Source organism: Mesocricetus auratus, unplaced genomic scaffold (genome assembly GCF_017639785.1).
Source record: "Mesocricetus auratus isolate SY011 unplaced genomic scaffold, BCM_Maur_2.0 Super-Scaffold_100676, whole genome shotgun sequence".
NCBI classification, from domain to species: Eukaryota; Metazoa; Chordata; class Mammalia; order Rodentia; family Cricetidae; genus Mesocricetus; species Mesocricetus auratus.
The window spans coordinates 169,378,956-169,406,279 of NW_024429266.1; the positions used below are offsets into that span (position 1 = coordinate 169,378,956).

Consider the following 27,324-nt stretch of genomic DNA (forward strand, 5'->3'; position numbering starts at 1 on the left):
TGCTCGTTAGGGGTTTGATTGCTTTGCTGAGAGCCACCATTCCCCATTTTAACTGTTGAGAACTGAGTTCTGTCTCCTTTGCTTTCCTGTGGACTACTAAGTCCTTGAGTGCTCAGTTTGTTGTGTTATCTCTCTACCCACACCCGAAAGATAAGATCTCCAAACAGCTGTCCCAGGTTGAGTTTATGCAAGCACAGTTTTTTTGTTTTGTTTTCCCACGTGTCTGCTTGACTTTTATTAGCTACCTAATCAAAGACTTTCTAGCAGAGAGACCTTGGTCTTCATCTTTGTTGTCCCCTTTTCTTCCTCTTCTTCTGCACCCTCCTCATCCTTTGCTTTTTTTCTTCTTTGCTTTGGTTTGTTTAGAGGTACTAAGGACTTCAGAGTGTCACAGTGGAATGATCGCCATGAGCTTTTACGATGAGTTAGGGGGGTTGAGTTGTGATTGCATCAGCTGCTTACATAGGACCGCTTGTACTCTTGATTTTTGCCTTGTGCTGAAAGATTGACTTCCTCAAGAGCTGCTAGGTGAGACAGGACTACAATAAGCATGTCCACAGAGCAGACCTGAGTCGTCTGCAGGCTGGGGTGACAGATGGGGGCGGGAAATGTCGTGCTGTGGGGCTAGGACCACTTGTTTTATGGAATCTTGATTTTTCCTTCATTCTCTACCCTCTTCTTCCTACTTTGATAATTTGCATTATTTTATGGTTGTTATTTTTTTTTCTGAGACATGATCTTGCTGTCTAAGCATTGCTTGGTAGGAAAGAATTCAAAATGTTCTAGTGAACATTCTAGATCTGTAAGTGGATTTTTCTGACTAGAATGGAACTATTATAGTTACTACAAATACATTTAAAAAAAACAGCACTGGCAACTGTTACCAATTGTTCCTGACTCTTTGGCCAGTGTTATTGAGGATTTAATGTTGTTTGGGCAGGGTCAGGGCTGAGGTTCAAACCCAGCATCCCAACATGCAAGACAAGCAGTGTGCCAGTAGCTGTGTGTACCCAGCTCGAACACTGTGTCCCTTTTATGTATTGACTAAGAAAAGGCACAGTAAACATAGGAAGGTGCTCAAAACTACTCACGCCTGCCATGCACGGCGCTGGGCAGCTCGGGAGGGTGGCACTTGCTCCAGATTATTATGTAATGCCAGGTGATATGGAGCGCTTGTTCAGCTTTCAGTTGGGATGCTAAATGATATGGCAGCCATTTTCTGGTGAGGTGAGTGTTTGGAGCTCACTCTGTTTCTGAGCAGAATAGCCCTGAGGTTAAATATTTAACCACAGCCAAGTGTTCTTGAGGACACACTTGAACATGAGGATGTCTGCTTTGACCCTCCCTCTAACTATAACACGAATAAATAAAAGACCCAGAGACATATATTGGGGTTTAAGCTGAAGATCAGGGAAGCAAAGCAGCCGGCCACTAGCTCAGGCTAAAGTGTTGATTTTTGCTCGAGCTCTTCACTTCTCAAGCTGCTGCCTCTCCTCAGTGTGGCTGGAGAAGGAATGCCTCATACTGACTGCTGAAGACCCTGCTTCTATCTTTAATACTCTCTGGTGCTGGGATTAAAGGCCTGTGATCTGTTACTCTTTTAGACTCATTCAATTTCGTGTATCCCTGGGTGGCCTTGAATTCAGAGAGATCTTTCTATCTCTTAATCCTGAGTCCTAGGTGTAAAGGTGTGTCCCACCACCTCCTAGTTCCTGGATGCAGGGATTAAAGGTGTGTGCCCGGCTTCTATGGCTTGTGGCTGACTTTGCCTTCTGAATCTTCAGGCAAGCTTTAATAAATAAGGGGGGTGGGAAGGTAATATATTACCTCATCCAACCCTTGGGAATTCCTGTGTGCTTGGCACTGCCTTTGAGAGAGCTGTTAGAAGCCATAGCTCTCACCTTTTCCATCATGTAAGTCTCTTTAGAGAGTCAACTAGAAGGAACAAATGCAGTTTTCCCGAGATGCTATTGGTTGCTTTGGTTCCTGTGTAATCCCCTCTGGGAACTTGGCTTTTTTTGCTGTAGATTCTTTGTCCTCTGTTAAGTGCCTAGCACACACAAAATAGAGCCATGGAAGGTTCAGATCAAAGTCAGACGTGCAAGCTGTTTGTGGCTGCTTCTTTATGTAAGTTCCATTTCACTGTGAATGAAGCCCCACAGGCATTTTCTTTTATTTTTATACTTATTGTGTGTGGTTGTGTGTCATGTGTACAGGTGAGAGGATAGCTGTGGCTTCGGTGTTCTCCTACCGTGTGAGTCCTGGGGATTGAGCTCAGGTTCTGAGGGTTAGCATCAAGCACCTTCCTACCGAGTCCCCGTAGCGGTCGCCATAGGCCTCTTAGAGAGATACAGCAGGCCAAGCCATCAGAACTGTGAGACGCTGCCCTTAAAACTTCTTCTGCAGGAAGGAAGTGGTGCAGGGGCCCTTTAGGATGATGTAAAGGCAGCTGGCATGCAGAGGAGATGGAGAATACCAGATGTGAATGAGTCTGTGGCTGGAAATGAAAGTAGAGTTTTCTTTCTTTGGTCTATAGTGAGTGAGATCTTTAAGCAGTTGTCTTATTTCTTTTATTATCATTTCCTTCTTCCTTTCAGCCTCTGGAATTATTTCCTGACTTTGTGGTAATAAGACAAGGAGTCAGGGAAATCCATGACCTGAATTTCTTCAGCTATATCAGGCCATTTTCAGTGTTTGTCTAGCCTTCCCAGATGTATTAGTTTTCATTGTGTGTCACAGTTTGAGCAGTGAAGAAATTCTAGGTCATATGACAGGATCCTTCCTTAGTTCCTAACAGTTGTGAAATTAAGAGAGTTTTTTTTTTTTTTTTTTTTTTTTTTGGTTTTTCAAGACAGGGTTTCTCTGTATTGTCTTGAAAGCTGTCCTGGAACTCGCTTTGTAGACTAGGCTGGCCTCGAACTCACAGAGATCCACCTGTCTCTGCCTCCCGAGTGCTGGGATTAAAGGCGTGTTCCACCAACGCCCGGCATTAAGAGAGTTTTGAGGTTAGACAGGGTTAAAGATCCTTGGTGGTGCTAGTGTGTCTCAGAGGGTAAACTGGCCCATCTCGGGACTTCCCCTTGAGCTTTTCTTACTACCGCCCTATACCCGTGTTCTACCCATGGTCTGTTTCTGGATCAAGAACATTGCCAGTTTTAGTTTCTGATGGGTGTTTAGTTTTGTGGTCTTTTTTTTCCCTCCTCTTTCACTTCAAATGTAAAGTATCTTTGTTTAATTTTAACTCTTTCTTTTTCAGTTCAAATCTGAACATCAATGATGTCCTAGGGAATTACTCCCTGACTCTTGTTGATGCCTTGGATACACTTGCAGTAAGTGTTCAGCCTTTTCTTCTTTAATTAAGATAATTAAGATAAAGTGTTTTGGGGCTTATTGTATTTGCTCGGTTTCCCCAGGAGTGGGAATTCCAGGAAATGCTGTGCTCAGAAGGCTTTGATGAGTGTCATTTATCTTAATGACCTTCAATGGGAAGGCAAGAAAAGCCTGGGAGGTTAATTGAGGGGAAATACGGCTCTCCTTTAAGGTTGAGAAGGGGTTCATGGCTAGTTTTCAGAAAACCTATTATTTAACTTATTTTGTTTTTTTGCCATCCTGTGGTTTGTCACTACTTAGTTACTACTTAGTTAGATCACAGACTGTATTGCTTATTTTCTATTGCTGGGATAAAACATCAGAACCAAAAGGAAGTAAAGGGAAAGAGTTTATCTTGTGTAATGGTTCCGGTCTGAGTGGTGGGAAAGGCATGGCATGGCAGCAGGGTTGGGAAGCAGGATGTTCACATTTTCATTCACTTATTCTGAGACTCCCAAAGCTTCCACAAGGTCCCCACATAGCAGCAACAGTGGGGCCAAGTGTCCCAACACCTCAGCCTATGGGGAAGACTTCTCATTCAAACCACCACACGGACCTTCTAGCCTCTATGTCTGCCCAGAAACAGACCACGTCTTCCTGTGGCTTGTTCTCTGGGACACAACTAATAAAAAAAAGGGTACTGTGCCCTGGTGTCTCATCCCCTCTCCCTTCCCTGTGTATACGACAAGATAAATGTATGGTCTTACTGAGTGCCGGCCTCTGTGTTCCTTGATACTTAGACCAGACTAAGCTAAATTGTGAAGTATGAAACTTGTCTGTAATCCTGAAAACCTGAGTCAGAGCCTCTGTTTATTGTGTGGAACTGAGTGGCCGTTTGTCCTTTTCGGGTCCCCATCCTACCACATACACCTACCTGTCTATCTTTGCTAATTGCCCTCCGACTTTAGCATTGTGCCATGGCCCTGAGGCTCTTTCCCAAAGGTTTCCTTCTGAGGGGCAATTGTGTTTGAGCTCCCTATTACAAATCAACCATATTTTTTTTTTAGCTTATAACACAGTACTTGAGGAATAAAATCAGAGGACCCCAGGGTCAGAGGTACCCCAAATACTTGTAGCTATTGGCTTCCAAGGAGTGTCTGCCCGGTCCCTGGCCATGCATGAGGCCCTCTGTGAACACCCCTGTTATTATTGCTTCTTGGTTTTGGCTGCTGGCCACTCCAGATGTGGATTGCCAGCTTGTGTACTGCCTTCCCCTCTCATCCTTTGGCATCTCCTTTGGTCCTGGGGAGCTGGAGGCCTCTCATCAGAAGAACCCTCCTGAAGGCTCCAAGCCACACTGCTGTCAGACTGTGTCTATGTGCTTCATGGCCTAGTGCCATTGAGTATGGTTTCCAAGGGACGTTTCCAGTGTGTTACAATCTCCTTAGTAAAAGTTAATTTTACAAACCCTTCTGTTTTCCTTGTCCAAGACCATCTTTACTATTAGAACACTATTGAATCCTATATAAAGTACTATATTTAATTTATCTGGTTCCTTTAACATCCCTAAGGAATGTTTATAGCTGTCAGTTAGGAGTTGGAATTGGGTAAGGTAGCTAAATTTACACCATGATTGCCTTGTGGTTTGCTAGTAGTAGAATTGCAGGATCGGGAAAGAAGCTGAGATAAGTCCTGCGCCTTCCTTGTATAGATTGTAGAACCAGGACTGGGCCCTGCTTCTAATAGAGCTGCTGGGTTTCCTCCTAGGCTTTAGTTGCAGAGCACTTTGTCTCCCAGTATTTCCTTCTCAAGGGATTGCTGCTGCATTAAGTCATCCACCATCACTTCTCAGAATGTGCCCAGACAAGTAAGTGCAGCATAATTAGTGCTAATGCAGTGAGGCTACTAGAGGCTGACTCAATCCACAATTGTGGGAGAAGGGTTAGAAGGTGCAAGGACAGCTTGAGAAAACTCACTCTCCTGAGCCCTCCGGGTAACCCCCAGTATGTCTTCCTATCCAATGTTATTTGCTGTACTCTTGACAGTAGGTAGTACATAGTAGGACTGCAGATTGTTGTTTAAGTGAATGTTTACTAATCTTCCCTTGTCCAGCATGTATTCTAAGGGTATACCCCTTGATATAGTATTGTTCTCAAAGGAACTGAAGAAATTCTGACTATTTGAGATATATATCATACAACAGCATTTTATTTATTTAATTAAAAAATTATGTTGAGGTTTAAAAATGATTTAAATTTTTTTAAAAGTGTGTGTGTATGTGTGTGTGTGTGTGTGTGTGTCTGTGTGTAGCTACATGTGGGTGGAGGTCATAGGACAACTTGCAGGATTCGTTTCTCTCCTACTATTTGGGTCCCAGGGATCTAATGCAAGTGACCAAACTTTGTACCAAGTATTATTTCTACTGACACACCTTACTGGCCTGATTTATTTAATTTTTGAGACAGCTTCTCAAAAATAAAATTTAGACTGCCCTTAAACTTGAAGCAGTCTCTTGCTTCAGCAAGTGACATGATTACAGGTGTCTGTCTGTCTGTCTGTCTGTCTGTCTGTCTGCCTGCCTGCCTGCCTGCCTGCCTGCCTGCCTGCCTGTCTGTCTGTCTGCCTATCTATCTATCTATCTATCTATCTATCTATCTATCTATCTATCTAACTATCTATCTAATATTTGCTGGTGGACTTGGAGCAAGTGTTCTTCCACTGAGCTATATCCCTTGCCATTTGTTTTGTTTTGGTCTTTAAGTCAGAGGCCCCAACTGGTGACCACCATGCCTCAGTCTGCAGAGTGCTGAACTTACAGGTGTGAGCTGCATAGCAGCATTTTCAAGATTCTGAGAAGCCCTCTTCTGTCCAATCTGCCTTTCTCAGGCCTGGGTGATTCTAGGCGGTGATTTCTAATGTGACAACTTACAGGGCATAATTGAAGTACCCGGATTTCATCACCTTCCCCAGCTTGATCTGAGATCATACCAACCCTGCAGCTGCACCAGACATTGTTCTTGGTGAACATCTGGGAGGAAACAGACCCATTTCTGCGGTTTACTGTAGACTATTTGGTCTTGAATGCGTTAATGTGTTGAGGTTTTAGTTTTCTTTTGTTAGCATTTCCAGCAGATGTTTGCAGATGTGCTGCAAGAGCCCCCAGGGGAAAACAGTCCCCTGACCGTTGCATGCAACCCGAACAAGATTTCATGTTCTTTTAAAAAGGAAGAACTGTAAACAGAAAGCCTGTTTCTGCTCTGTACCCCAAAAAATGATTTGAGAAATACATAGCAGACCAGTACACTAAGAAATAAGGCACACCCCAGAGAATCATTGATCCTTGATGCATTTATTAATCTATCTAGCTATTGGTGTATGTGTTTGTGTCCTTATGAAAAATGATTGTAAAATTTGGGTGAAATCAAGTCATTTCCATATAGGTTAACCAATATCATTTTATAACAGTTTTGCCCTTTTTGGAAGGAATAGCATGCTATGGCATTGTATCTACAGACCTCAGATAGGAACCTTAATTTTTAAATTGGACATAAAGCTGATAATTCATGTTTTGTTTTTATTTTTTAAGCACTTGTTTTCCCCCCTGTACTAGTGTGTACATGTTTGCGTGTGAGGGCAAGCATGTACCACAGTATTTGTGTGGAGGTCAGAGGACAAACTGCTTGACTTTTTACCTGGATTCTGAACTCAGGTCATCAGTGAGGCTTGCATGGCAGGTGCTGTGATGACTGAACCATCTTCATGACTCCACTTAGTTTTAAATGGTACTTGTTTTATGCTGTACTGCTAGTACTCTCTCAAAACCTTCCCACATATGGATGGCAAGCAAGGTCAGTTAGTTCTCCAGATGTCTTGGATTTATTTGAGAAGCAGAGATAGAATCGTATTTTTGTTACATAATTTTCTGACTGTTTTCTCCCGTTCCACAACTTTTTAGAACTTGTTCTGCCTTGCAGATAAAGGTCAGCCCAGAGCTTGGGGGAGAAGGGAGTGGAAAGACGTGGCCGCAGTGAGTCTGTAAGTGTTCATTCACATAGTCTAGTCGTGCCACTTGAGACAGGACCTGTGAGTGAGTGGCAGGAGGCAGGCTCGCTGTCTGTCCTGGAGTATGATGTGAGAAGGAACAGCCTCCTACCCTTTGCGTGTCCTTTCCCACTGTGGCAAAGCCATAGGCAGTGCACACTCATAGATGTGGTGGCTGACTGTATGTCGGTGTCATTTCAAGCTGCTGTAATGGGTTGTGTTCTTCTGTTTAAAGATAATGGGAAATTCATCCGAGTTCCAGAAAGCGGTCAAGTTAGTGATCAACACTGTTTCGTTTGACAAAGATTCCACCGTCCAAGTCTTTGAAGCTACAATAAGGTACAGTAGCAAATGAAATGAATCGAAGGTTTCTTGTGTGTGGGAGGGGGCGGGGCGGGTAAAGGATTTAATTCCCCTGAGGGCAATATGGACTCTGTGTGTATAATTCATGTTCATTTTAGTTTATTGTTTATGAAATCTTGTGCTTCTGATGCATAACATCATCACATTTTGGGCTGTGAAGAAATACACATTTTAGTGAGTACATAAGAAGATGTCCCTCAAATGCAATTTCAGTGATTCTGTTCATATCCTTTTTTCCTTATTTACTGCCTTAGGAATCGTTTTCCTAAGGCAGTTTTTAAATGGAGTTTTGCTTCTCTCCACCCACAAAAGTTCACTGCTTGCTCTTTTGATGTCTTTTTCTTGTATGGTTCTCATTTATCACCCACTCTTTGCTAACTAATGGTGGAGTCATGGCCTATACCCAGTTTTACGCCTGGATTTCTTTAGTATGAAAAGTCGACTCTTTTCCTGTTTAAATATTTTGAAAATTGTGTGCTATACAGCTGTCCATTTCTAGATCTGAACCTTGAAATTGAAACTATGAAGTAGTTTATTCTAAAACAATAAAAAATAAATCATTTGTTTGAGAAATGTTGCAGTCCTTTTTAGATAATTGAGATGGGCCATTTATGTATCTACAAGGACGTAAATCTAAGAAGGTAGCCTCTGTTTTTCAATATCTCTCATTTTGTCATTTCCTTCTCCATGTTGTCTCATTAGACACTGGGACAATTCATTAGTCAATAGGCAGTCAGACCTGTACAAGTTACACGCTCTGTTGTACCTTCTTTTTTAATGTCCTAAGATAAAGATAATCAAATTGGTTAACGCTTTCGGTGGCATCTACAGTTGTCTTGAATGGATAATTCACCATCTTCCTGTGTGCACTGCAGTGAACCGAGAACCAGTCATTTAGAGCCAGTCATTTAAGAAGCTACTGAATCAGGTTCTTCTGCTCCAGGCAGTTTGGAGCCTGAGAAGAAGTAGAGACATCTTTTGTCTTTGTAAATTGGATCCTGTGCACTTGTAACAATACACTTTTGTTATTATTTTCCTTTTTGCTGTCAGGGTTCTGGGAAGTCTCCTTTCTGCTCATAGAATAATAACTGACTCCAGACAGCCCTTTGGTGACATGACAATTGAGGATTATGATAATGAATTGTTGTATATGGCCCATGACCTGGCCGTGCGGCTCCTGCCAGCTTTTGAAAACACCAAGACAGGGATTCCCTATCCTCGGGTAAGTGGCTGGTTTATTCTGTTGGTTTGTTGTTTTTGAGAAATGGTCTTGTGCTGTGTAGCTCAGCGACCCTTGAACTTGTTTTCTTGCATTAACCTTCCAGACATTAGCATTGAAGGTGTGAGTTACCTTCCCTGCCTAGCTTGTTCCTTTGTGTTTCACAATTCACAATTTTCCTGAATTGAAACTCTTATAAAAGGCATGGGACCTGGCTTTACAAAGAGAGTGATGCCTTTGGAGAGGATTTGGTCCTAAACATGATGTCAGTTTTTAAAACTTCTGTCAGCATTTACTGACTACCTTCTGTGTTCTAGATATACATAATATAGCAGTAGCCTTTCAAGTTGAAGAACCATGGTCACTGTTCATGTGTGTTTATGTTTTCTGTTACTAGATAGTATGGAGAATGTTTCTTCATTTCTGACTTGAATGTATTTCCCAAAGATCCTCACATGTATGCAGGAGCTCAGTGAATGTTCATTTGAGCAAGTGAAGCCTGCAGGACCAGCCAATTTGATGCTGATTTAGATACAAGATCTGGAGTGAGATTGTGTATTTGTAGCATCTGATTTAGCAAGCCAAATAACTCCTCTGGGAATTGTGTCAGCCTTTGCAATAATCGGGAGAAATGCCAGACCACAGAGCCTCCATGATGAAATTGGCTGTCATACTGTGGTTGAACCTCTGCTTCTTTCCCAGTCTAGCAGTTGTGTTTGCCGAACGGGAGTGAGTCTTCAGAAACTTGTCTAGAATCCGTTACGGCCTGTTTGTCTCTAACCCTGTGGTAGTTACTTTTGTGTTGCGGTAATGAAATACCAAGACCAAAAGTAACTTAATTTGTTTTAGTTTATGGCCCTAGAGGAGAGTCCAGAATGTCAGGGAAGGCATGGAGTAGCAGGAAGCTGATTGATCACATTTCAGACAGGAAGCACAGAGACTGAACAGGAAGGAGGATGAGGCTATAAACTCTCAGAGCCTACCTCCAGCAAGGCTTAAAGGCTCTTATGGTGGCGCACGCCTTTAATCCCAGCACTCAGGAGGCAGAGGCAGGTGGATCTCTGTGAGTTTGAGAGCAGCCTGGTCTACAAGAGCTAGTTCCAGGACAGCCTCCAAAGCCAGAGAGAAATCCTGTCTCAAAAACACAAAACAAAACAAACAACAAAAAAAGATTCCATAGCCTCAGCAAATAGCCCCACTGCCTTGGCACCCAGCATTCAAATACATGAGCTTGGGCGGGACACCACAACCCCCCAGAGCCTGGTGCTTCTGTAGTCTGCAAGGACACTTGCAGAAAGAGAAGGTTTAATGAATAATAAGGCTGTGTTCTTACTGTTTGCAGTGTCTCTCATCTTGAGTATAACATGACAAGTGGTGAGCTGAGTTGCAGTGTGAGACTAGTTCATTACCTGAGCATCATATCTATGATACGACTTTTCAGCACTGTGAATTCTTAAATTTTGCTACAAAACTTTTTAAAAATTTTTTGGGGGAGTGAGATCTTGCTATGAACTGAGGCTGGACTTGAACTCGCTCCGTAGCCAGGCTGTCCTCCAACTTCTGACCCTTCTGCCTTGCTCTCCTAAGTGCTGGGGTACAGTTGCTCGACAGCATCATGTGGCCTTCCTCACAACTTCTGATTCTTCCTACCCCAGGTCAATCTGAAGACGGGTGTCCCTCCTGACAGCAATAATGAAACCTGCACGGCAGGCGCTGGTTCTCTCCTGGTGGAATTTGGTATTCTGAGTCGGCTGCTGGGGGATTCCACTTTTGAGTGGGTTGCCAGACGAGCTGTGAAAGCCCTCTGGAACCTTCGGAGCAACAATACAGGATTACTAGGTAGCGTTCACCTTCTGCCATCAGTGGGTCTGTCTGACCTTTGGTCCCCTTCGCTGCTCTCTGAACTCTGCACTTTACTTCATCTTCCCTGTACCAGTGGATCTAGAAATGGTTAACTTGACCAGTAGCCACTGGTGCTTCATGGGTCCAGTTTCTTCCATGACCTTTTGCTTAGTGGGAAGTCCTAGGGTTTAATAGAAGATAATAATGGTTCAGCTGTTAGAGCCCTGTTGGTTTGGATCCCTTGGTGTATTTCATCGGAAATTATTGTTAATAGAAATGTCATAAAGAGAACTGTCTCAGAGGCAAACTTTATTTCTTCAATATAAGGTTCTAAAAGTACAGGAATTTAGTATTTCCAGTAGAGAGGTTTTTTCCTTTAAAAAAAAAAAAAGAAATCTAGGTGAAAGCCTAGTTGAAACATATATTAGATTTTGCTCCCTTGAGAATATTTAGTAAAAATATTGAAAAATTATTATGGAAAGGCTTAAGCTTTAGTAGTAGACATAATAATGAATAATATCCTTTATGTATTCATCATGACATTCATCTTTAATAACTACCCATATTTTGCTAACTCACAGTGTTGAAATTCTTTCTATGAGGCTTCAGTAACCTTGATCCCCAAGCTACACAAAGACACAACTAAGAAAGAGAACTTCAGACCAATATCCCTCATGAACATTGATGCAAAAATACTCAATAAAATACTGGCAAATCGGATCCAAGAACACATCAAAACAATCATTCACCACGATCAAGTAGGTTTCATCCTAGGGATGCAGGGATGGTTCAACATACGAAAATCCATCAACATAATCCACCATATAAACAAGCTGAAAAACAAAAATCACATGATCATCTCATTAGATGCTGAAAAAGCCTTTGACAAAATCCAACACCCCTTCATGATAAAGGTCTTGGAGAGATCTGGGATAACAGGAACATACTTAAATATAATAAAAGCTAATACAAAAAACCAACAGCTAACATCAAACTAAATGGACAGAAACTCAATGCAGTTTCAAAACAGGTTTTAACATCATAAAATGTCTTATTGGGACATATTTTCTTTTTGACATATGGAAATAACTTGGTTGTTTTGAAGCCATATTGGATCACCCATAAAAAAATTAAAAGTAATTTTTATGTTTTGATTTTTATGTATAAACCTTATATATTGAATAGCAACAGTAAAAATAAAGTCATTCAGGCTGAAAGTGGTGATACACACCTGTAAATATAGCACTCTGGCGGCTGAGGCAGGAGTTAGAGTGAACTTGAGGCCACTTGAGGCCAGTCTGGGCTACATAGTGAGACCTTGTCTCAACATGGTTGGCTACTCAGCTTTTTGTAGGCACTGTTAGTCTTCCACAAGTAACTTTTGTAACTTTCGAGTTATAACACAGTCCTAAGAGAAACAGTTTTTATGCTTTGTGCATTTGGCAAGTCATTCTGAGATTTCCAAATTGTTGCCTTACTTTCATAGTTACCTTTTTTTTTTTTTTCTGAGACAGGGTTTCTCTGTATTGCTTTGGAGGCTGGCCTCGAACTCACAGAGATCCACCTGCCTCTGCCTCCCATGTGCTAGGATTAAGGGCATGTGCCACCAATGCCCAGCTCATAGTTACCAATTTTAAAAGCTATGCTTTGTTTTTTTGCTTGTTTCTTTGTCATACAATTTTTTCTATGTATACTTTACTGACTTCCGCTTCCTCTACAGCCCAAGGTGGCCTCAAGCTCCCCATCCTTTACGCCTGTGCCCTGGCATACCTGGCTGTTTTTTGTGGTGTTGGAACTCAGGTCCTTGTATGTAGTAGGCAACTACTCCACCACTGATCTGTATCCCCAGTCTGACCTTTTGTTTTTATAAGCATTATTTTTGGGACAAATTCCAATGAATGGAATATGGGGTAAAAGGCTGTGAATACTCCTTTGGGTTTTGAAATGCATTACCATTCTGGGAAAGCAAAATGTCAAACCTGCTTTTTTTTTTCTGTTAAATGTTTATTTCCATTTTTCCTCTGTGACTATTACATGCATGTACATCTGAGTGCTATAGAATGATCTCTCTTCACCAAGTTCCTGATAAGACTCCTTTAGACTCAACTATCCATTCATCATATCTGCCAGGCTTAAGGATGCTGAGAAACAGTGGGACAGGGGTAGGAAGGCCTTACCCCCCACCCCGCCCCTTCTGACATGGCTGAGACCTGAAGTGTCTTGTTTGTTTGTTTCCACAGGCAATGTTGTGAACATCCAGACAGGTCACTGGGTTGGAAAGCAGAGTGGCTTGGGTGCTGGGCTGGATTCCTTCTACGAATACCTCTTGAAATCTTACATCCTTTTTGGAGAAAAAGAAGACCTAGAGATGTTTAATGCTGCATATCAGAGCATCCAGAACTACCTGCGAAGAGGGTATGTGTCCCTGATGTCACTTTTATTACCCTGCAGTGTTCAGTTTCTGCCCAGCTGTGCTTCCATTCATTCATTCATTCATTCTTTCTTTTTGTTATTACTGCTTATTTTATTGTTTTTGGAGAGGAGCATGTATGCCATGTAGAGGTCAGAGGACAACTTGTAGGCATTGGTTCTCCACCATGTTAGCCCAGGAATGGAGTCCCGGTGTTCACGCTTGATGGCAAGCATCCTCATCACTCAGACCTTTCTACTGTCTTCTTTCAATTTAGACATTGTGGAGGTGGTGTGTCACTGGATAGCCCTGTCTGGTCGGGTACTCATTCGGACTCAGATTTGCATCAGTCCTCTTGCTTGTGCTTCTGAGTACAGGCATCCCAGCTGTGTTCCACCACATACAGCACAGGTCTTACTATTACTCTTTAGGTGGTGTGGCTGCAGTTGATTCACATTTCATGCAACAGCCTCCTGTGTGCTGGGATTGTAGTTGTGAGCTACTCTGCCAATTCCATATCTCTTAATATAAACTTCCAGGGTCTATTAGTGTCCTTACCTACCATCTCTCTTCATTGATTGTTAGTCGTTTGGGAGTTGGTCATTGTGTAGTATAGTATTTCCAAACCTGCTGGTAGCTTAAAATATCTCACAGTTCCTAAGTGGCAGAGATCTGGGAACTGGTGAGTCATGGATTTTGTTCCAGAATTGTAAATGAAGTACTCTTAACCCCTGAACTATTTCTCTAGTCCCAGGATTATCCTTTAGTATGAACAGTGGATAGTTACCCCTAGCCCTGCTTGAAGTCTGTTTAAAATACTGTCCGCTGTTTCTTTCAGTACATTCAGAATGTCCTTAGAGACAGTCTATGGGAAAGTTTTACAGGCTGCAGAGGCTTCCACCCCAACCCCTACGCCCCCTTCCCCAGGCTTTTCTTTGTACATATATGTAGTAAATGCTTAATGCAAGTAATAGCTACTGAGTGTCACAAGCTTTTGACTCATTTCTATATCAGCTATTGTAAGGACCATTTTTGTGGGAGCTCCTGGGGGCTGGAGAGACAGCTTAGAGGTTAAGAACTCATTGCTTTTACAGAGAACCCAAGTTCGGTTCCCAAATCCATATGTAGTAGCTCACAACCTCTCCAGCACCAGGATATTTGATGCCTTCTTCTGGCCTCTTTGGACACCCACATGCACACGTTTTAACATACATGCAGACACTTCAAATGCACAAATAAAAAACTAAACTCTTGCAAAATGTCATTGTTATGGAGAGATGATGCTAATTTTCTGTGAATTGCAGTTTTACTATTTGTTGCTGAAGTGTGCTCTTGGTGGCTTTCTGAGACTTGCTATCCTCCTGCCTCGACTCTCGAGTGTGATGATTAAGGGTATTCACTGCCATGCCAGTTCATTTCAGCTTTACAAAATACTGAGCTGAATTGAGTAGAAAGCTCACAGGGTCCTGCCTTGATGCACCCCCACAGGCCTTCCCCCCTTCTGACCAGAGAAGAGAATAGAGCATGCTTCCCACTTGGGTCAAGGCTAACACAGACTAATTCTGTTACATGTCAGTCTTCTGAAACTCAGATGTTAAAGTGCTTTCTGCAAATGTAGTGAAGTCTTCACAAAGACTATGGTTAGAACTAGGTTCTTATATAGATACCTACAGGCAGTCTTACTGCCAAATATATAGGGAAGGAGTTAGAAAAAAGTTAGCATTGAGTTTGCTTCAGTGAAACACCCAAGGGTAAACTGCCAGAGGGGTAGAGCTGGAGCTGTCTGCAAGCTTCGTCTTCATCTGGCTTGTACTCTTTGGATCCACAGCCGGGAAGCCTGCAATGAAGGAGAAGGGGACCCACCACTCTATGTCAACGTGAACATGTTCAGTGGGCAGCTCATGAACACCTGGATTGACTCGCTGCAGGCTTTCTTCCCTGGACTGCAGGTATTGTACATTCAGATTTGTTGAGAAGCCTGGGGAGATGGCTTAGTGGATAAGAGTGCTTGCTGTAAGAGCCTGCAGACCCGAGTTTGAATCTTCAGGACTCACTCACCTGAAAAGCCAGTGGTGGCAGTTCGATAGTCCCAGTGCTGAGGGTGGGGGCTTGCTGGTTGCTAGCCTGGCTCCAGGGAATAAGATGGAGAGTCATAGAGCAGATGTCTTACTTTGGCTTCCAGGTATAGCATGAGCGAATATACGTGTGTGTGTGTGTGTGTGTGTGTGTGTGTGTGTGTGTGTGTGTGTGTGTGTGTGATGATCTCTTGCTTGTGCAAATAAAGCCTGTCTGAAGATAAGAAGATCAGAGAACGGAGCTTGCTGCTACCTAAGCATAGAGATCTGGAAGTCTGGATGTCTCTATAGACAGACAGGAAGGAGATGGCTGAGCACAGACAGGAAGTGAGATGGCTGGGTGGAGAGAGGATATAAGCAGGAAGAAATAGGAACTCGCTCTCTTTTTGTCCACTTAGACACTAAGGAGGTAAAAGTGACTTTGGCTTGCTCCTTCTCTCTAATCTCTCTGAGTTTTTATTGTTTAGACCAATTAAGAACTCCATTTAGATTTTGGTGTCCAATGTGAGGCACCAAGCCATGACCCTGAGATTAAGAGTCTCATGCTCTACCAATTTAGCTAGCCAACAGAGGGGGAGTTCCTGTTTCTTCTCTCTTAAATCCTCTCTGCTCAGCCATCTCATTTCCTGTCTGTACAGACCTCCAGACCTCTATGGGTAGCTTCGGGCAAGTTCCATTCTCTGATCTTCAGACAGGCATTTTTGTACAAGCAAGATATCATCACATGTGTGCACGTGCACGCACGCACGCGCGCGCGCATACACACACACACACATACACAATGTATCAAGAATAAGCTTTTATAGGGAAAGTTCCTTCTCTCTTTATATCTTGAGCATTCTAACTCCTTTGGGTTTGGGGGAGTTAATAGAACATCTTGATCTCTCTGGAAATCAGTCCCTAGACTTGAAAATCTGCCTGTGACTTTAGATAGTTTGCCTGTGTTGTCTCTGTAGGTTCTGATAGGGGATGTGGAAGATGCCATCTGCCTCCATGCCTTCTACTATGCCATATGGAAACGGTACGGGGCCCTCCCTGAGCGCTATAACTGGCAACTCCAGGCCCCTGACGTTCTCTTCTACCCGCTGAGACCAGAGTTAGTGGAGTCCACGTATCTCCTCTACCAGGTAATGGGCTTATTAAGAGTGGTTCACTGTTGCATATTGACCAGCTAGAATTGCTGCCTATTTCTGTCTTGTTAGAGGTCACTTCTCTTCATTCTGTAGGATGGAGAAAGTGTCTGCAGCCAAATATGCTTTTAACCTCATATTTTATAAAGATTCCTGTCTTTACTATGAGCTTATTTTTATTATCGCTGGATATTCAAGGGAAGATTTCATCTTTCAGTTTTCTAGATTTGTTTGGCTAAATAACCTTTGGGAGAATGTAATCTTCCCCCCAACCCCTCAGTTTTCTGGTTTACATAAAAGCATTGACAGAAAAAGATTTTTTTTGTATGTATGTTTTTAAAAGAAGAATTGTGTGTGTGTGTGTGTGTGTGTGTGTGTGTGTGTGTACAATCACTGTAGTAACAGAGGAAATGTTACTATGAAGTGTCTCCTTGACAGCTGAAGTCTGGTGCACAAACATTTTTACATGCTCTACATACATACACAAAGCCACAGTTGCATCAACCTAAGCTCTTAGCTTCCCAACAAGCTGGCTCTAGTGAGCTTAGTAGGTATGAGACAGGCAACTGCAGTGTGCAAGGGCCCTCATTTGGAGGACCCTTTCTGTGCGTTGATTCATTTTTGAAAATTACACTGTATTAGCAGTCACTGCTTCTAGGTTGAAAAAATTGTGTGTGGGGGTGGGTGGTGGGGTGGTGGTGGGTGGGGGAACTCCACTGAGACTTTTGTTAGCACTAATATCTGAAGAGACTTCACAAGGTTTAGAGACTGTCTTGAAAACGGGAAGAGGTGACCTCAGACGTGGTTTCTCTGAGCTTAGTGTAGCGTGAAGTTATGCCTCCTCTGAGGATGTCTTCCCCGCTGGCTGCTGTGTGGCTTGTAGTAACTTAGCCGTGTTTCCTGTAGGTTTAACACCTCTTTCTGATTTTCAACTCACCCTTGTCCACTGTGTGCTTAGAATCCAGAGGAATCCTCCGCTACAGCTCTCTCCTCTAAGGCCATCCCAGGCTCTTAACCTAGAGGCAGCCAGCATGCTACTATTTTCTCTTGTTGCTATAGGTTGGCATGAATTAGGAGTTTTGGGGTGAAAGTCTTGTCTTCCTAGAGAATCTCCCCCCCACAATCAGAGGGCACATGACAGAGGAGTAAGGACCTGAGCTCCGGTTTCCTGGGTGATGAGAGCAGAGTGTTCAGGCCTGGTTTAGAGTCCTGTCCTGTTGTCCCCTTCACTGTCCCTCACAGTGTAGTGACTACAGTGAGACAAAGTCCTATTTCTCTTTGCATCTTGCTTCTGAGGCAAGATGGAAACCGGATTTATTCTCTGTATAGTGCCGCAGGGTGGGCATTGTTTCTTTTCTGGTTGTGATAGGCATCAATAGAGCCAAGTAGTGCTCTACCCTTGTGCACATTTCCTAACCTGAATACAGTTAAACACATCACAGGTATTTGCCGACTGAACACCTTAGTCAGGTGAAGTGAGTCTGGCCCTGTTCCTTCCTTTAGCTGGGGACCCATCTCCCCAGGGAACCCCTTCAGTCACTGTGATGTGTTGATAATGTCTCTTCCAAGCCCTTCCTGTATCACATTCTCTTATGTTTTGTCTAGGCAACCAAGAATCCCTTCTACCTCCATGTAGGAATGGACATTCTGCAGAGTCTGGAAAAATACACAAAAGTCAAGTCAGTGTTCTAAACTTTTTTTTATCATTTGGATGCTTGCGATTGACTGAGAGTTCTAGAGAAATGCTGTTTCCAATAATTAAATTTAGTTATGTATATTTATATTTTTATTTATGTATTTTATGCGTATGAACGTTTCATCTGTTCATATGTGTGTACCATATATATCCTGGTGTCCTTGGAGGCCAGAGAGGGCTTCAGATCCCCTGTGACTGGGTTACAGATGCTTATGAGCTGCCATGTGGGTGCTGGGAATTGAACTTGGGTCTTGGAAGAGCAGCTAGTGCTCTTAACCCCTAAGCCTTTTCTTTGTCCACCCCCCAAGGTTTTTGTTTGTTTCTTTTCTAATATTTTAATTATGTCTGCCAGTGTGTGTCTGTGTGGAGAGTTAGAGTTGGTTGTAAGCTGCCCGCTGTGGGTGCTGGGAACCAAACTGAGGTCCTCAGCAAGAGTACTGCATGCCCTTAACCTGTGAGCTGCCTCTAGTCCCATAGTTATTCTTTATGTCCTACCCCTCCCCATGTAAAATTTCAGCAAACTGTTCTTTGTGAGAAGTTTGTTTTCATGCCAGTAATTCAGTAAAGCACTTAACCAGCATGGAAGATATTAAGAGTGGAAGATTCTTGTGATCTATAACTATAGGTCACCATGGTAAACACTGAAGTACCCATGCTTAGTATCTTTTCAGTTTGTTACGTGTATACACATGCACATATATAAAAACATACTTGTATTTTGTGGCCTGCTTTTTTGTGTATTACCCAGAAGTATATGCTAGAAAATAATGTTTTAGGATATGCCCATAATAATCCATTTCCACAAATTCTGAGGTGAACAATTTAAATCAGTCCTTCTAAATTTATTTCCGGTCATTCTTATGATGCCATGTTTGATTTTTGGTAAACACCGTCCAGTGTCTCTGTTCCTAGCTTGGAGCTAACTTGATGAGAAGCAATGAAGCATGCTTTAAAGTAAATCTGCAAACAGTTCATGCTTAAAACAGAAAAAAGAAGAGGGAAAGAACAGCCCTTCAACCTAACATGGTTATTTCTTATGTTGTGTGGGGGAAATAGGTTGGTTCTCTTGATAATAGAATATTCTGGCAGGTAATGAGCACAAGGGAAGGAGCCTGAAGCCGGGCTAACTGGACTCTTATTTTGTAGATGTGGGTATGCCACGCTCCATCACGTCATAGACAAGTCTAAAGAGGACCGGATGGAGAGCTTCTTTCTCAGTGAGACCTGTAAATACTTGTATCTGGTACGTGTGTTGCAAGATTAACCAGAGGTATTTAGTACTGTGGAGAGCAAACATTTGTGCAGTCTTCTGTCAGACAAATATTTACTGGTCACTGCTGTGTGCTGGATATTGTACATTTCCAGAATTACAAGCCTGGTCAGGACAAAAGGATATTACTATTTTCCTTCATGGTTGTCAACCTCCTGGAAAAGTTATTTGTCCTGTAAACAGAAATGAGCTCATTGTTAGGAACTGTGGGAAGTGCTGGTAAGGACTGATAGAAAGTCAGCTTTATGGTGGTGTTCTGGAGACTTCTGTGAGGAGGAAAGCAGTGTTTACTTACTTATATTTCCCCTGGCCTATTGGACATTAAACTCAGAGCTTTGTGCAAGCCAGCCAGGCATTTTGCCACTGAGCTACACTCCCAATCTGGGAGTGGTGTTTCTAGCTCTTGACATGTGGTGCTGTCTCAGACTTAACAGCAGAACTGCTTCCTGGTCCCCATGTATATCTTCAGGCATGGCTTTGTGTACGTGGGGAGGGGAGAACGTCTGGGCCTGGCAGAGACCTTGGGATTATTTAGTTAAACACTTCATTCTACTCTTTTGGGAACTACAGCATACACTGAGAGGTCAGCTAACTTGACTAAGGTCTTAGGGTGACCACAAAGCTGAATGAGGCTTGAACCATGTCTAGTGCTCTTTGAGCTTCTGCATTCTCTCACAGACGTGTGTAGCGCCTGTATTCTTCTGTGTGTGTAATCTCTCTTCTATCATAGCTACATACAGATAACACTTGAAAGGTGCAGAGTGTTTGGAGATTGGGCAGTCCCAGTAATAAGAGGTTGTGTCCCATAGTTCACTGGTCCTCAGACCTGGGGCTAGCTAGGTAGGAATGACTCTGGGGTCCGTTTTAGTTTTAGTCTTTGAGAAGAACAGCCTTGAGAACTTGATTTTGATAAAAGCCTGCACTGGTAATGTGCAAAGCTAAATTTTGGATAAGGTGATGGTGAAGTCTGTGTTTTCTTCTCTGGCATTTCTGCTTATGGTCTGAGGTATAAGATAGTTAGTTCTAGGATGAAGGTGTGAAGATTCTAGGGAGAGATGTGAAAATTATCTGGGAAACCTTATAGACTGCCTATGCTTGGATCCTGGCCTGGGGTTTCTGATTATGTGGTTCTCCACAGGGAGTGAGGATTGGGGCACATCCAGGCCTCCAAATTTAAACAAAATAAATCCTGCATTGCAGCCCTGGTCTGGGATTCAGAGCTGTTAACTGATTGATGCCTTTTAATCCAGTTTTGTTCCTCCAGAAGCTCAGAGCCCTTTCTCCAGTTACCAGTTGTAGGTTTATCCTTAAGGTTTGTGCTGGGGATTGACTCCAGGAGCTGGGTGTGCTCTCTAAGGACTTAGAGCCATATTCCAGCTCTAGTCCTTGCCTGTCCTGTTCTGTCTTGTACCCCCCTCCCTCCTCCTCCTTCCCTCTTCCTCTCTCTCTTTTGTCCTCCCTCCCCCTTCTTCCTTCCCTCGCTCTTTTCATTCCACTACCATGTCTGGCCTGAAACTCACTGTGTAGACCAGGCTGGCGTCAGACTCTTAGAGATCTACCTGGCTGTGCCTCCTGAGTGCTGGGATTAAATGTATATGCCACTATGCCAGGCTAATGCCAGTTTTCTTACTGCTTCTTTTTCTCTGTGTCTAGCTGTTTGATGAAGAAAATCCAGTACACAAATCTGGAACGAGATACATGTTTACAACAGAGGGCCACATCATATCTGTGGACAAACGTCTTCGGGAATTGCCTTGGAAGGAGTTCTTCTCTGAAGATGGGGAGCGGGACCAAGAGGAGAAGTTTGAACACAGGCCTAAGTCTCAGGAACTTAGAATCATTAACTCCAGTTCTAATGTAAGTTGCTCTTTCCACTGCATATGGAAAAAAAAATATTAGCCCTTTTGGCATTCAGAGTTTTGATATGAAATAGATGACACACTCAGATTATGTAATTTGACAAGAGTTCATAAAGGGACCATTTACACAGATGGCACTAGGATGTAGAGAAACGGGGAGGGACCAGCAGTATAGGCATCAGTCCTGGCTGCAGGGCAGGTAGAGAATGGTACAGCATCCTGGAAAAGTAGTCGTAAGAGGAGAGGCCACTGGCAGGTTGTGCTACTTAGATTTGGCTTCAGTGATATTTGGGAAGGAAACAAGCAGTATCAACACGGGATCCCTCCCTCATCTCTTCATCTGATACCTCTGGAGTGGGGTGTTGTAATTGTTGTGTTTTGATGCAAGGTCTCAGTTACAGGCACAAGCTGCCTTTGGACTGTGTAATGGAGGTTGGCCTTGAACCCCTGGTTCTCCTGCCAGTAACTCCCATGTAGAATTACAGATGTGTGTCACTGTGCCTGACTCTTGCTGTTCAATTACTGGTGCTCCTTCTTGACTGCTTCCACCTGAACCCAGAGGGCAAGGAAGAGTGTCGCTGTAGTCCATCAGAATACACTTCTTCAGGCCAGACCGGTGCAGAGGATGAGGAGAGGTTCACAGGGAAGACTTCGGGAGGGCTACCTACTCCCACCAGTAGGACAGGGAAAGTAGTCACTCCTTTTTAAGTCATCTTTTTGTTGTTGTTTAGTGTTTTGAGACAGGGTCTCATGTAACCTTGACTGACTTAAAACTTGCTGTGTAGTTAAGTCCAGTCATTTGGTCAGGGACATTGGCAATGTCTGGAGTCATTTTTGGTGCAACTGGAGGCAGAAAGTTATTGCTGGCCCCTTAGGTAGGAAAGGGCAGGGATGCTGTTCTGTTCACTGCCCTCCAGTGCACATACTACCTTCCCATAATGAAGAGGCTGTGTCTCAAGATGTCACTCACCATGGATGCGTGTTTCCTGGGTTTCTAATTCATTTCTCACAACTCACAACATCATTTTTGTCTTTCCAGTGCAATCGTGTTCCTGACGAGAGGAGATATTCCCTGCCCTTAAAGAGCATCTACATGCGCCAGATTGACCAGATGGTTGGCTTGATTTGACCTGCTCACCTAAGTGTGGCCAGACCTTAAACCAAACCCAAGCATACCAAAATCTCCTCTGAGATGAAAGGGGTGGAGTCTGTCCGTCTGTGATGCTGTAGAAGTTTCTGTCCAGCTCTTACCTCTGCTTGATTCTTACACTTAGTGTTTCCTTTCTCTTTAATAAAATATCCTATTTTTCTGAAGGCTACAATTAGAAATGGGAAGCTATGAGGGAGCTTCTTGTGATATGCTGATGTTTTTAAGCACAATGGATATGACCTCTTTGGATTGTTCTTCGCAACTTCACGCATAGAATGCCTATCTCCTCGCTCTCCCTCCACTTGCTGTGCTGAAGTATTGCTACCTCTCTGTTAGAGGATTGGGGATGCAATCCTGTGCAAAGGTCCTGAGGTTTACTTGGCATCACTACTTACTGCAATGAAAGTGTCATCTTTTCTCTCCTGGGTTCATCGTGCTGTCCCCAAGATAGCCAGCTGTGATTTTGGATCACATGGGGGGGATTCACCCGGTTTATTTATACAGTGTTAACTTGTTTTAGTGTAATGGTCTAGCCAGAAATCTGACAGGTAGCCTCTGAAGTTAGATTGGAATCTACGAGCTTAACTAACAGATCTTTTGAGCTGTAATTTGCATTTATTTTCAACATCAGCTTACCTGAAGAACTCCTGTGGTTCCAGAACCAGGTGCCTTCTAGGGAGACGAAAACCTTAGGATTGTGTGAGCTTCCATCTCTCGTGTTTCATAACCAAGGATGCTCAATGCTGACTATCTTTGGGTTAGACTTCTGTTCTTGTTGGTTTATGTGTAGTGCCAATTAGCTAATCAGGGACAAAGAAATGATCAGATGACTTTCTGATATCCTTGAGCCATTTCTCTATTCGATACAGGCTTTAGATTAGTGCCTTATGGGTTTTGTTCGGGCCATTGGCTGTCACAGCCACTGTGGTGCCTGTAGGCAGCTTGTTTTGTATTGCCATATGATGGGACCAATAAAGGACAGGGCGAGTATGAGGAAGATTCCTGGAAATCAGTTTGTCAGTCTTTGCCTTTTCAACCTGTGATTGTAGCCAGGCCTAAAAGAGGAAATTACGAGAAAATACCTTTTGTTGTTTCTTTAGCTGAAATAGAAAGCTCTCTGAATTTACACAGACTGTTCCTAAAGAGCAGAGCTGGGCCTGACCCCTGACCTGGCCTTCTTGCATTGTGACATGTCGGAAGGCATCCTAGACAAAGTGTGGGCAATCTATTAGAAAGCTCACGTATCTTGTGTCTTCCCTGTGTACTGTGTATACACTTAAAATTAGTTCATTCCAGTGTCCTATAGCCAGGAAAAAAGCCTTTGAGCCATTTGATTTTAGTCAAAAGGGAGAAATTGTATTCTTTCTTCAAAATGTGTTACCATTTTGAAAATAGATGTGTCATTCAGTTCCTTGGCATTTTTAGAATGGGGTTTTCAGTAGTGAATGTGTCACCTTTTAAACGCTTACTATGCAATTGGTTTTATTTATTTGTTATATTAAATGCTTCTGCTTCCTTTTGATTTCACAAACATTGTTCTGTGTGTCAACAGTGTCTCATCTGCTGTATAGAAAGCTTTCTTTGAGAAAATGATCTATCTTACATGTTTTTGTTAACTTAGTAAAAATGTTAAACATAGGCTTGCATAGGCATGCGTGCATGTATGTGTATGTGTGTGCATGTGTGTACCCCTTTTTATCTTTGCTCCAGGCAAAAATCACATGTGACTAAATGATCCACTAAGGACACTGAAGCTCTATCAGGGAAGGAAGTCATTCTTCATGCTTCTTTACCATGCTCTCCATGTCTTTGGTTTGTGACAACAGTAGGGTTTGTCAGCACCCAACAGTCCTCTCTCACTGGGCTTTTCACCTATCGCTCTTGAGTGGGCTTGGGCTGTTTCTTCTCCCTGTGCTCTTGGACTATGATCTGTGTCTGGAACTAAGTACCATGGTGCCTTGAGTGATATCAGTGGGTCTCAGGGGTACAGGCAGACATGCAGTGTATTTTATTGAGTCTCAAACCCTCTTGACTTTTGGGTACTGGACTTTTCACCTGTTGAAAAGGCTGGGGGTAAGTCAGATAATGCCTATAAATCCTAGTTACTGAGCTTCTGGACTGCTCAGGCCACAGTCAGTGATTTGTGGGGCCAGATGAAGAACACTGGTGCCAGTCATATAAAGAACATTATTTGAGTCAAGTTCAGAGCTGACTTACTTGCTTTCTGAAACATCAAAATGTCAGCAACTATGATGTACATCTTGCAGTATGTTTGCTATTCCCTTCTGGTCTGTGTGCTGAAATATGGGTAGAAATTCTCTCATTCTCTGCTTTGTTCCAGGAATACCTGGACTGTGAACAGATAGCTTTGCAGATGTTTGCAACGTCTGTAGAGCTGGACCATGCATGTTCAAAGTGTATCAGGCTGGCTTATAGTTAGGTATGGAGGAGTCCAGTTCTCCTACAACCAACAGACTTGCCTTAGCTGCAATAAATACTGTGACAGAGGAATTCCTCCTAGAAGTGGGTGACAAAGGAATGTTTGGTGGCTCTGATTGCTTTGATCGTTGAGAAAAAACAGGTTTGTTTTCCAAAGCTTCCCTTTAAATTCTTCCTGATCTGCTAGAACTCGCTTTTTGTAACTGAATTTCTAGTTCTGATGATGTCTGGGCTTTTCTGACCTTGGATTTTGGCCTCTGCGCATGATATTCAAATAGTTTTTTGTGTGTTGAAGGGAAAACACATAAGGGTAATGCCTGTGCAGGTGAGTGTCAGGGAATCCATATTTTACTGGTCAGATTAATGCAGTTGTCTCCATGCTGTCTCCTCTTTCCTCTCACCCCTGTGGAAGAAAAATATCCCACTTAGTCATCTCCTTCTCAGCTGGGTGAATGAGTGTCCACTGTAGTTCTTCAATCTGGGTCTTGTAGACTCTCCATCAGACATCCCTTTCCTTCAGGGCACTGAGGTCTTGTTCTCTTGGCATGCACACATTTAGTGCTGGTCAGAGGCTAGGCCTGAGTGATCACCTCAGTCACAGAGTGGCTGAGCAGGGACTTGAGAAGAAGGTGCTGATCTTTGCTCTTCCGCTCCAGCTGTCCAGCACCTACTCTAGTGCCTCTTCCCTGCGGGGCAGGGACTCCTTGTGAATTGGAGAAGGTGATGTGTGTGGGCTGTGTGGCCCCAATTCACCGGGGTTCAGGGTTATGGTCCCCCTTGAATTTGGATGTGAATCTCCTAAAGATGTCAAGTACCTGTGAAACCCACCTTCACTACTTCCCTCTTTCTGAGAGGAGGACAAATAAGATTTTTAAGGTGTTTGGTTTTAGTGTTAAATAGAAAAACATAAGCTGCATACAGCTTTATTTATTACATACATGAATAGTAAATCTGTTTTTGCAAAACAAAACAAAAAAAAAACTAGAGTTGGAAACTCTGGGATAACTTACCGAGATGCACAGATACTTCTCTCTCTCTCTCTCTCTGTGATGTGCAATATGCTTGGTGACCATAGATGATACTTCATGTTTAATCTGTAAATAAGAAATGTATTTAAATATAATGGGAGATTTTTGTAAAAGGACCAAATGTTCTTTTATAAATGTACTAAGGAATATCTTGCTCTTTGAAATTTATTAGAATTTTTATGAATAATTTTTATTAAAAGATTCTTTTTTGAGTTGTCACTGTGTTTCTCCGTTGACTATTTGTATATATTCATTTTGTGCAGGAAAGGGGGAAAATAAAAAATGATAAACTTTGAGGACTAAACACTTAGGTTTTTTGTTTTGTTTTCCTTGGCAGCTAAGCTTTGAGAGATTTCTCTCTAGTTGTCTGTCACAGCTTTATGTTGAATAATGTCCTTCACGGTGGACAAGCCCCTCCTACTACGTTCCCCTCCAGTGGTTCCGTCTCAGTCTTGTTGCTAGATACCTGTGTTCTGGAACCTGTTCTCTGTTGTCCTAAGCAAGGCACCTCGTATCTTCCTCAGTGGTTAAGGTGGGGTAGCGAGTGGTGCTCCGCAGTGAGGGCGCACATCTGTAATCCTCACTCCCCACAGGCTAGCCTGGGCTACCTATCTATAAAACCAACAGGATCTCCTTGCTGGTGATGTAGGGAATACTGTCCTTGGAAAACTTGAAGTGCTTATAGAGCTCTGCCCTCCCCCATTGCTCTGCTTTCTCAGGATCTAGTGGTAAAGTTAGCAGATCATTTTTTGTGGCGTTTCGGTGTCCCATCTAAGGGCCATAGGCAATTCTGATAAAACTGAGGAACGAGCAGTGCCATAAGGTTCAGGAGAGAGCCCTAAGATGGGAAGTGTTTGCTTTTATGAAAGACCTTGAGCTTCACCAGACCTTCAGCAATTAAGAGCGCTTTGACTTCCAGGGGACTGGGGTTGGGTTCATAGTGTCCTTATCAGGTGGCTCACACCCTCCTGTGTCTTCAGTGTGAGGGGATCTGACACCCTTTTCTGGCCTCCCTGGGCACCTACACAAATGTGTACATGAACACATGTGCACTCACACGCTCAAGTACACAAAATCTTTTTTTTTTTTAAGTATCTTTATAAGGTATTCTGGCTGTGTTTGTGAAGTGCCGTGGGTTTTGTAACATCCTTATAAAACCATACTGCTTCAAGTTCACCGACACAACAAATGAAAAAACATGAACTGGTGTCTATCCAATTTTCCCAAGGTTCCTTGCTTCCATAATTGTGAGCGTACAACCTTGGCCCGCCAGTACTGAGTGATATGGAGCAGTTGTTTGTGGGATGGAGCCTCAGGGTTGAGAGCCAGGGACTGTAGGTCCTAGGTTTGCACTGTCTCCAGCAAGTTAAGATTATTTTTACTATTTTTAATTATGGGTACATGTGTGGATCCGTCCATATGAGTGTAGGCACCTTTGAAGGCCAGAAGCTGCAGATTCTCCCAGTGCTGGGGATCTGTGCAGCTGTGAGCAG

The 27,324-nt window shown here is 43.0% G+C and overlaps 1 protein-coding gene across 1 annotated transcript in view; it reads left to right on the plus strand.

The window, feature by feature from the left end:
* Edem1 (ER degradation enhancing alpha-mannosidase like protein 1) overlaps nt 1-26,050 on the plus strand; it is a 31,677-nt gene extending 5,627 nt beyond the window's left edge. Inside the window, exons 2-12 of the mRNA XM_005066171.4 lie at nt 3,257-3,329; nt 7,586-7,689; nt 8,764-8,935; nt 10,588-10,771; nt 13,015-13,189; nt 15,013-15,133; nt 16,216-16,386; nt 17,995-18,068; nt 19,232-19,328; nt 21,009-21,212; nt 22,254-26,050. Of these exons, the coding sequence (XP_005066228.1) occupies nt 3,257-3,329; nt 7,586-7,689; nt 8,764-8,935; nt 10,588-10,771; nt 13,015-13,189; nt 15,013-15,133; nt 16,216-16,386; nt 17,995-18,068; nt 19,232-19,328; nt 21,009-21,212; nt 22,254-22,343 (1,465 nt within the window). The 3' untranslated portion in view covers nt 22,344-26,050. The remainder of the gene's footprint in view (nt 1-3,256; nt 3,330-7,585; nt 7,690-8,763; nt 8,936-10,587; nt 10,772-13,014; nt 13,190-15,012; nt 15,134-16,215; nt 16,387-17,994; nt 18,069-19,231; nt 19,329-21,008; nt 21,213-22,253) is intronic.
* The last annotated feature ends 1,274 nt before the right edge of the window (nt 26,051-27,324 follow it).